Raw genomic sequence first — 11,128 nt, 5'->3', positions numbered from 1 at the left:
GCGCTATGTACCTGGATGGCGCTATATATATATATCAAATATATATATATCAAATATATATATATATCAAATGGAAATATTACTGTGTACTCATTTGCATGTCTTAGACAGGTCTGCAACCCTGCCTTTCACCATTATTACCCAGCGCTTCCACTGCAGCAAGGGATTCTGGGAAATTCCATGCATATGCACACACAGTGCCACCTTTTGCATCTAAACCATATGACATGGTCCCCTATAAGCTTATGCTTGCTGCATTTCACAGCTTTGAGCACAGCCTGGGTTAAGATGCATAGCCAGTAAACCCACCCACAGACAGCCGTTTCGACCTTAATGGGTCTCATCAGTGTGGGGTTGGTTATACTCGCTTTGCAAAATGAATAGGGATAGGTTTCACCACACTTAGTTATCTCTCTCTCTCTCTATATAAAGATACACACATCATGTATTGGTCACTGATCCCCCCCACTGAAATAATATCATATTATCCCCCCTGTCCCCCAGGCTCAGGTGCGGGAGCTGGGTACCACACACCCACACCGTGCCAAGCGGAGAGAGAGGGCGGCAACTACATGCGCCCGCGTCACAGCCCCGGCTCCTCTGCGCATGCGTACTTGGGGCAGCTCTCCTCTCTCTCACCTCAACCGCCCCAACGACTCTTGCCGCACTATACAGCCCACCAACTGCCGCGGTTCGCGCCCCGTTCCAAAGTGGCAGCAGGCTGCATGCACGCGCGCGCGCGTGTGACGGCCGGCGCGAGCTGCCCGCGAGACAGGGGGAGGAGGAGGAGAAAGTGACATTACCACCGGTGTGTGTACGGTTGTGACAGGAGAGGGGAGGGGTCACTGGCTCCTCCTCCTCCTACTGCATTCTGCCCCTGGCGGCCGTGCTGTGTCGGTGTCCGTGTTTGGGCCGCCCGGTTGTCATGTAGGCCGCGGCGGCGGCGGCTGTGGCGGTGTCTCCGGTGGTGGGGTTATTTATCTGCGCTGTGTGTGTGAGGAAGGACGGAGGCTGGCACCGGAGGGAGGCCGTTTCCATTCATCCCACCCAGCCTCCTGACTGACAAGCCCTTTCTCCTGAGTAATCCCCCCCTCCCCGGCTGCGAGGTGAGTGGCAATAACACCGGGGCATCCTCTGACCTAATGCTTAACACCCGTGACAGATCCACGAGCAGGCGCTATATTCCTTGAGGGTGGCAGGCAGCTACTGTAGGAGGTAACGCAGGTGGGCTCCGTGACAGGTGACATCGCGTGGGGTTTATTTTTCCTGTAGTGGCGTGTTGTGGGAGATATAAGGGTGTGACGGGTAGTAAGGTTATATCAGTAAAGGGATATTCTGGTGTATATTACAGGCAGGGAAGTGATGTGCAGGATGGGTAACAATGTATAAGGGTGGGACATCATTTGTGGGTGGGACGCAGGGCAGGGTGGGTGTATATGCTGTAGGGTGGGGGTGGGTGGCAGTGTATATGAGGGTGGGATGCAGGGCAGGGTGGGTGTATATGCTGTGGGGTGGGGGTGGGTGGCAGTGTATATGAGGGTGGGACGCAGGGCAGGGTGGGTGTATATGCTGTGGGGTGGGGGTGGGTGGCAGTGTATATGAGGATGGGGTGCAGGGCAGTGTGGGTGTTTATGCTGTAGGGTGGGGGTGGGTGGCAGTGTATATTAGGGTGGGACGCAGGGCAGTGTGGGGGTGGGGGGGTTATTATAGTGTGTGCTGAGGAGGGGGCAGCAGCAGCTTTCATTGTCCCCTCTCTGCTGATGGGTTATATTGTGACATTCTGCACACTGCCTTTGTATCCCATGGAAACTCTGCCATATTCAGCATGATAGTGGGATGCTGTGTTATCCAGGGAAAGGAACAATGTCACACGCTGCTGTATATCTGCAGGATCCATGGCAGAAAGGTTGACATATAGATATCTATATATAGATATTGATGTCGGTAGAAAGGTAGCTATTTATATGGATGTATATATTGCATGTTGGAGTGAGTTTGTAGGCACTGAAGTGCTATTGTATACAGGGTGTGATTGTCTTGTTTTGGCCATGTCAGCTGCTCCCATTGTATGTTTGATATCGGAGGAAGAAGGGCTCATCTAACCTTACCAAACACACAATTGTTTTGCACCACAAACATATTCCCACAACAGATCCCATCCCTGTAAATAATTTGAGACATGAGATTTCTGCTAGTGTGTTTTTAAGATTGTTTTCTTTAGGCCCCATTGAACATTTTTACATAAAGCACCAGCATGTAATATTCATTGTACTAAGCTGTACATGCTCGTTGTTTTGTGGTATTGAGGCGTGACATTGAATGAAACGCAACAACATTATATAAACCCGAATATAAAGCATTTCTTTTAGCCACAATATTTAGTCACAATATTTAGTCATTCCTTGTAGCTTTGCAGATCTCCATCAGCGAAAGACTTAATGCATTAACAATGCAGTTTGGGCCTATGTCGCCTCATAATAAATTAGATAATTTATGACCCGTATAGAACCACAATGAGCAGCATTTAAATAGCGTCCTGTATGGCAAACCCACAGAGCCCCTCCTGTGTTTTTCATCTCGAGTTGTTGCTAATAATGTGTTAAAGCATAATAGACCATTCAAATACTATTATTTTTCAAAGGTGCTTATCTGAATATGTGGTTGTTAGCAGGCGGCAGGTGCGGTGTTAATGGCTGCCCAGGGCCCTGAGATGTGATGTGATTGTGTATTTTATTTTCTGGTATTTATATACCAATATATAATTTTTTTTAATTTTTGTTTTTAGCCTGGTCCGGGTAGGGTGATGTAATAATTACATGGTATACTTTAAAGACAATATTGATTTGATGAATATGTTTTTGAAGTCCAGGCCTGTGTCACAAAATGTTTTGAACAAGGGGCCCGGGGAAGAGAAAATGATGTCCATGTATTCCTTAATGGTTAATGTAATTTCCAGTGACAATGTTTATTTTAGATGGTGGATATTGGTGTTTGTGCTTCTGGAGACAGCACCAGAAGAAAAATGGATTCCTTTGCAGACTGTGCCGTGGAGGTTGTGCCACTAGAGCACTATGATTCATTCAGGGCCAAGATTGCTGCTAATTTACAGTGGATCTGTGCTAAAGCATATGGAATAGGTAAGGATGGCATGGGTTGTGTGTCTCACCTTTTTGAAATCGGGTGTACAAAAATGAAGTCATGCATGTAATGTTTTCTTTCAATTTCTGAATTCAGTTAAATACTTATGACATGCATAAAAAAGCAACCTCTTAACATAATTTGTCAGCATGCAGTATGTTTCAGATGTCTTCCCTAATGACAGTTTCCTTATCTGTCATTAATGCTCTTGTTTGGGTTTTGTTAAACGGTTGCTGTTTGTATATGGAACTCTAACATATATCAAGGCATATGTTTCAGAACTTAATACTTGGGCATCATATGCTGCAAACCCTTTTACTGCCAGTGAATGTACATATAAGTGTTAGCATTAAATTTCATAGACTGGACCTTACCATAAATGGGGACCCCTCATTTATTCTTGTTGGTAATATTGTGTTTTTTTCTGTTTTGTGATTGCAATGTAAAACCTCTGCTGGTCCTATTTTTTGTTACAGCTTGACAATCCTTCTTCCCTTTCCCCCCCCCCTTTCCTTCATCCTGATGACACAATGAATGATTTTAAATTTCAGCATTTGTCTATTTGTGAAAAATATTGGTGTAAATATATTTTTTTGCAAAAAATCCTAAAAATGGCCACTGTTGTGGTTTACTTAATACTGTACTGCTTAATCCCTGCAATTTTGGGATTGCATGTGTTTTGTTCTTGTACGTTAATTTCAGCACTCAGTCCTCCTACATAGCACAACTTTACATTATTTTAACTTCAGTCCATTCACAGATCTGCTTATCAGTAGGTTCTGAAACGTGCCTTGAACATTTTAGAGAGCTGAATATTAACGATACTTGTTGTGTCCCAGTACAATGTTTCTTCTCTACAGAATAGATTTCACAGTTTAATGCTGATTGCTTGGTAAATTAGTTGTACAGTATATTCTGAAAAAATATCTATTAAGGTAATGCTTTGCTGCACAGGGAAATCGTCTGTCTCTTTTATAATCAGGTGTATAGATGCGTACAGGACAAAAACGATATGATGAAAGTGGTACGACTGGGGTTCTGAACTTCAGTCCTCAAGACTCCCCCACCACTCAACAGGTCAGGTTTAAAGGATATCCCTGCTTCAGCACAGGTGGCTCAGTCGAAAACTGCACCACCTGTGCTGAGGCAGGGATATTTTGAAAACCTGACATGTTGGGGGCTCTTGGCGACTGGAGCTGATGACTTCTGCGGTAAGGTGTTATTAGTGAGGGCTAGATAACACACCAGGCCTGTGCATGGATTTTACAGTAAGTGGATTCATTTCTTTCACAGAACATAGTGGTTGTTGTTATAATATAACTTTTTATGTTTCCAAACATTTTAGTAGATTTAGGCCTGGATTAAAAAAGCTGGGATAACGCACTCCGATGCGGTGTTAGGTGCCAATCTAATCAATGGCAGTTAACGCCAGACTGAGGTGCGATATTCTGTATCGCTGCTGTGTCCTGGGCTATAGGGTGTTGTGGGTTAGAGAAGTTTATGGGGAGAAGAGTGTAGGTTGGTCATACTGCTATTTCAGGGCTAGATTAGCAGGGTGGAGCAAAACATTAGGAAACAGTAGCAGAATCTGCCAGAGCCTGAAAAGCCTCATATTTCTGGTCTGCTACTCAGGTGTATCGTCAGTCATCGCACACTTAATTGAGCACGAGTTACTTATGGCATATTTACATAATTAGAATTAAAGCGGCAATACATGCTCTGGCCCCCCTCCCCCCCCTTTTTTTTGTTACATTTTATTTTTACACAGGGTTGAAGCAGGGGGTCTTCGGAGCTGAACCCCATTCATTTCAACTCGGGGGACCCTCTGCTTATGGAGATGCTTACCTCTGTAGTGGGTGGCGGTAGCCACCCTGCTCGGCTACCGGGGTTCACATTATGGCGGCATATTGAAGCGCCTGCGCCCCTGCGGGCCAGGAGGAAGCTGTGACGTCATCAGGTTCGGCTTCCTTTTGACCCCCGTGAAGCCAGAGCTTTCAACTTTAAAGCCCAGCTAGTTCAGCCGCAGCGGCTATTGGCACCTACTACTGAGATAAGGATATCCAGAAGCAGGGGGTCCCCAGAGCTGAAATTAACGAGGTTCAGCTCTGGAAAACCCCTGCTTCAAACATGGGTAAAAAAATAAAATGTTAAAGCATTTTTCTCTTAAAAGGTGCTTGGATTGTTACTTTTACAGGGGGGCTCGGTTCAGCTCCTGGGACCTCTTTGTTCTAATGATGTAAAAAAAAAAAAAAAAAAAATGTATTACAATTTTGTTTCCTATATACAGGGATTGCTACTTTTAAAATATTTATATATTTGCTAACTAAGATTACAAGGATACATTGTAGCTGCTGAGTAAGACTGACTGAAGCAGCCATTACGTTGGCACAGGATTTTGACGACAGATTTGTAACAGGAGCACGAAATAATGATTGCCAGCTTATGCAAGAATGTAGAATTATACATTGCCACATGCTTTACATATACACAATTAAAAAAGAAACACATTGGAAAATAGTATTGCTGCTTTAATGTAGAGTGACGTTTGATGGTGTGTAAGAACACTTCTTAGTCACCGTAAGGAGAAACACGCCTACAGTATAAGATGAGAACCTGCTCTGATCTTGCATGGGATGCTGGGAGTTGCAGGTCGTTCTCTAAGATATTGCTTAAATACTGAAGAAACTCGAGTATTTGAGGGATCTCCTTGTGGTTTTGGGGCATGTCTGAGTCAGGATGGTGTTTTATAGCTTTTGACTTGCAATCAAGCTGTTTATTTCGTCTCCCTTCGTGCAGCCATTCGAAAATATGTGAAATAACTAATTATATTAGAGGAATTAAAAGTACTGTATATATTTTTTAATTATTCATTCTAATAGGCTTCTTAACTTTAACACGTATTTCCTGGCACATTGATATACAGTAGGTGCTATTGTATTCGCATATTAAAGCAGCATTCCACGCTAATCGTTTGTTCTATTCTTTCGTAACTTTTTATTTTACCTGAACCTGGAGGTTCCCCGGAGCTGCTCCGTGGTCCAGAGGTTCTCCTGGTTTAATACTGGGAAGAACGGGTCATGCTGCATACAAAATAGCGTGTGGTTAGGGCTCGGCCCGACGGCCAATATAAAAGCCGCAACGTCCGCTCGAGATGATGCCGGCCATGTTTGTAGTACGGTGGCCATATTGGTATTTTTTTTGTGTAAAAATCAGGGGAATTGTGTGTTGGGGGAACCACGTGTGAGCTCTGGGTGACCTATTGATCCAGATTAAAAATATATACATTTGGGGGATACTGCTGCTTTAACATACTACTATTCTTGTTTTCTATTTACTTGGTCCCCAAAAATGTGTTGCTTAATGAGGCAATCCAAGCGGCACTTTAAAAAAATATATGTAGATTTGTTTGTTTTAATATATGCAGCCTTTGATTACCTTTTATTGAAAACGACCTAAGCTGCTGATCGATTAGGTCTCCCGAAATCGATCAGCAAATATTCAGCATCCCAAGGTTCACTAAATGGCTGCCTTTCAGTTTCAATCAATCCTTCAGTCAGTGTAACTCAGCAGCTACAATGTATCCTTATATTATTAAAGTAACATTATCTATTGTTACAGTTTGCAGCTCAAACTTCTGGGAACATTGGCAACAAATTATCACAAACAGTAAAGTGTTGCAAAGATCTTGCACTGCTAGGGAGGTGGGCTAAAACTTGCTATAGATCAAAGGATGTTCAGTGTATTAAAACTCATGAAAAATGGCATGGAGTTGAATTTTTTTTTTTTTTTTTTAGTAACTATTATCTAATACTACAGAACTGATTTATTTAAAGAAACATACATGTAGGATATTGCTTGTATTGCGCTTTTAAATAGGAAGTCCTTATTTATTTTATACTTGCAAAGATAAAACAGATAAAGAAAATTCGATTTGTGGTGTATTTCATCATATTATTTGGTTTGCATAAAGACCCATGTGTCTTTTATTCTTTGTTCCAGATAATATCCCAGAGGAGCTGAAGGATCCTTTTTACATAGATCAGTATGAACAGGAACACATTAAACCACCTGTCATCAAGCTGCTCCTCTCCAGTGAGCTGTACTGCCGGGTCTGCAGCCTTATTTTGAAAGGGGATCAGGTGGCAGCATTACAGGGACACCAGCCAGTCATTCAGGCTTTATCTCGCAAAGGAATTTACGTCATGGAGAGCGACGATGCACCCGTGTCTGACTCTGACCTCAGCTCTGCTCCAATCAAAATGGTCTGTCTTGAAATACAAGTCATTATTTTAATTGTGGATTAAATTGTTTTGAGACTTTTCTAAAATTTTCAATCTATTTGATAGCTACGTTTCCATTTAGGGTGGGCACAGGCCATAGTTTTATGGTGCTTATTTGACATTCTAAGAATCAAAATTATAATGTTATATAGGCAATTTCAACTAATAAATGACAGCTTTTGACTAATGTAGAGTAGTTTTAAAGTGGTTAATTTTACACTGCAGTCATATACCAAAAAGGGTAAATCATTGGGGCCTGTGAACTAAGATTTTACTTTAAACATTTTTTGTGCATCAAGCTTTCAGTGCTAAAAAGTATTTCAAAACGTCAAAAAAATCTGTCTCCTATATATGAAGACGTCAAACATATGACGTATAATTTGATTACGTTTGACAAATATTGATGCATCGTGATGTTGAATACTTGATGAATACAATTTAAATGAAAACATCTGTGCTGTCAGATACATTTTTGGGTAGATAGATGCATAGGAACTGCATTTTGCGCTAACCCTATTAACAGTTTTTTGGGGGTTTAAACCAAGTTGAACTTGGCAGATCATTTTTAGTAGAGACCATTTGCATCTGCACGCCAAGCGTAGGCCATTTCTGTTTGCCAAAACAAATTTAAAAAAATTATATTTTTGGCACAGATGGAGAAATTTGAGCTTGTTAGACAGACGCACACACCACACACCACACACCACACACCACACACCACACACATTTAATGGTAATTTAGTCTGACATTCACCAATTTTGCGCCAAAAAAAGCAGTCTGCAACATTTAGCACAGCAGTGGCAAACGCCAGCCCTCAAGGGCCACCAACAGACCAGGTATTGGTGATATCCCTGCTTCAGCACAGGTGGCTCAATCAGTGGCTGTCATTCTGACCGAGCCGCTTGTGCGGAAGCAGGGATATTCTTAAAATATGACCTGTTGGTGGCCCTTGAGGACTGGAGTTGGCCGCTCCTGATTTAGTACATGGCCTCTATCCTGGCATTGCTCTGAACTTTTATTTTCGTTTTTTATTGTCTTTTGTATAATCAGAGATATTGTGCATTTAAACCACTTGTCACTGTTGATGTCCTCTCAGCACTGCATGTGTGTAGTAGTGCTGATTATATAAATAGAACACTATTGTCAACCTAGTTTCTGCCTGCTAAAATACACAGCCTAGATGTTGTACACTAGGAAATCAATCCCTAATCTATAAATTATAGATTTTCAAGCAACGCAGTGAGATTGCTGTAGGCAAGAGGACATCCTAAATTAGACAGCAGAAACAAAAAGGTTAATTTAAAGGAAGATATGTGTGATAAAGTCACCTTGTAAAACATAAAAAATGTAGGTGCCCATGTGTGACTGACTAGGCCATATCTGCACATATTACTTGTGTTTCACCCACTTAGTTATTAAAAATGGTGCATGCATCTCAAAACAGAAGCAGCCAGTGAGGATTTTAGTCTTTTAACCCCTGCTCTATGAGGGGCGCACACTAAGATTCTTATCCTATTTTTATTAGTATGCTTAAAAGCTATTTATCTCGATCTCGTGTTAACGGACATTAAAGACAGCGGCACTGGATCAAGCGCCAGTGCCCCTTATCGTAGCTTAGTGAATCCTGGCTTGAAGGGGGTTTTGTTTTTTTTGCAAAGTAATTACACCAGGGCACCCTGTAGTCACTGTGGCATTATGCCTTGGTACCAACCAGAAGTAGACCTGTAAAAAATATGTAGTGTAAAGGGCGCTCCCCTGTTTGCCATCTTTTACCTAAAAAAACTAAAAAATATATATACTGTATTACACACACACTTTATTTATTTATTTATTTTATTTTATTTTTGTTTGAAACATGGTTCCACAGAGCTGAATTGTAGCACACCGAGTAACTCCCCTGCTTTCTGAAAGTTCTAATTTTGAAATTCCTTTACAATAATTCTTGGTTGGGAGAAGCAATATGGTAACTAAATCCTCTCTCAGGCAGCCAATAGACATCATTGTAAAATCACAGTGCAGCTTCTTGTTTGGGTGATCCTGAAGTGACCTTTGTTTTTTCTTTGCATGTACAGGCAAGAAATATATATATATATATATATATATATATATATATATATATATATATATATATATATATATATATATATTATATATATATATATATATATATATATATTATATATATATATATTCTGTATTTATTTTTATATATATATATATATATATATTGTATTTATATTTATATTGAAGGTGGAAAAGTCTCCAAAGCTTTGGTGCCAAAGTTCAGCTCCAGAGGACACCCTGGTTCATTTAAAATATCCAAAAATAAAAAAACACACCTTATTTTGTGGGATATTGCTTATTTCAGATCAGCTAACAATTTCTAGCTACAGTTAGCACTGCCATTTATCAAACCAGTAGAAATTAATATTAATTATCAATATACTGTACTTGTACATTTGTTGTCAGCTACTGATGGTTGCATAAAAGCTTATTGAATTAATTTCAGTTTCTTATCAAATGTAGGTATTTCGAATAGTGTAAGATACTGCTGTAATTGTGACACCTGCTTTTTTCTGCTCTGTTAGAATGCTCATATGTCTATGATTGATGCCCTTATGATGGTATACACCGTGGAAATGATCAGCATTGAAAAAGTAGTTGCTAGTGTCAAACGTTTTTCTACATTCAGTGCTTCAAAAGACTTGCCATATGATCTCGAGGATGCCATGGTTTTCTGGATTAACAAGGTATGGATCCAAGTGTTATGCATTCATTTTTTAAATATTCTGCTTACATATCTTAAATTGTAGTGTAAAATGTAATTTTGATGACGTCTGTAAGGGTAGAGGAAGGCTACGGTCTTGTGTACCTGCTCACATTAGAGACTATCGGCTTCTGTTTGACACTTTTGGATATTTTTGGTTCCACGGCGCAGATGACGGTTTTGTTTTCCCAAGAGCTTAACAATTATCTTAAAGTGATCTACAGTACTAACTAGGAAAACAAATAAAATCTATAGAACTTTGTGCATTATACTTTATAAAGAATGAATAGTATACTATAGTTCCTGTAGAACTGTTTTCCACCCCACAATGCATTCAAAGTTTGTTCTGCTTTTGTTTTAAACCTTTTAAGAGTTTCAATGTTCATTCTATCCCACTTGAAAGGTTTTTTTTAATTTTTTTAAATACTATGGAGTAATATGTATAATCCTATACGTGTACAATTTTTTTCCCCTTTGCAAGTTTAACATTTAACACACTATCTTTCAGTGTTAATCAAATTTGTCCAGTTCTGTCTTTTATTGTCACTTTTTTGTTGGTGTTATACATTCTCTGTTCACTAGTTAGTTCGCGCTGATTACTTCTCTCTCTCATAACACACAGATGTTGTTATTCACATCAATAGCACTACTTTTTAATAACACTTGGTGTTAAATGTTGCAATAACGTGTGTGTATATGTATGTATATGTATATCTATCTCATACACGTGTGTGTATGTATGTATGTAACATTTTTTTTTCTTCATATATAATTTCTAACATTACCATATGACTTTTGAATTATTACATTGAACAAAATTGCACAAAGTATGCTAATGGCGGGAATGTTACCCGTCGCAGAATCCATGGAGCACGTTTAAAGCTCCTTGTTTCTTCCTTATGTCAATTTCCGTCTGTGCTTTTTCTGCTGTGTGATATCACA

The 11,128-nt window shown here is 40.2% G+C and overlaps 1 protein-coding gene across 4 annotated transcripts in view; it reads left to right on the top strand.

The window, feature by feature from the left end:
* Positions 1–624: 624 nt before the first annotated feature.
* Positions 625–11,128, top strand: part of CAMSAP1 (calmodulin regulated spectrin associated protein 1) — a 30,651-nt gene continuing 20,147 nt past the window's right edge. For 2 of the 4 annotated variants that reach the window (XM_075578837.1, XM_075578836.1), the window contains exons 1-4: positions 1,823–1,952; positions 2,975–3,137; positions 7,138–7,400; positions 10,008–10,169. In XM_075578837.1, the coding sequence (XP_075434952.1) occupies positions 1,896–1,952; positions 2,975–3,137; positions 7,138–7,400; positions 10,008–10,169 (645 nt within the window). In that variant the 5' untranslated portion in view covers positions 1,823–1,895. Of the gene's footprint in view, positions 1,107–1,204; positions 1,225–1,822; positions 1,953–2,974; positions 3,138–7,137; positions 7,401–10,007; positions 10,170–11,128 lie in introns of those variants that run through there. The other 2 variants (XM_075578838.1, XM_075578839.1) reach the window with 2 other exon arrangements.

Source organism: Ascaphus truei, chromosome 21, assembly GCF_040206685.1.
Source record: "Ascaphus truei isolate aAscTru1 chromosome 21, aAscTru1.hap1, whole genome shotgun sequence".
Classification (NCBI taxonomy): Eukaryota; Metazoa; Chordata; class Amphibia; order Anura; family Ascaphidae; genus Ascaphus; species Ascaphus truei.
This window is presented reverse-complemented; position numbering and strand designations above follow the sequence as displayed.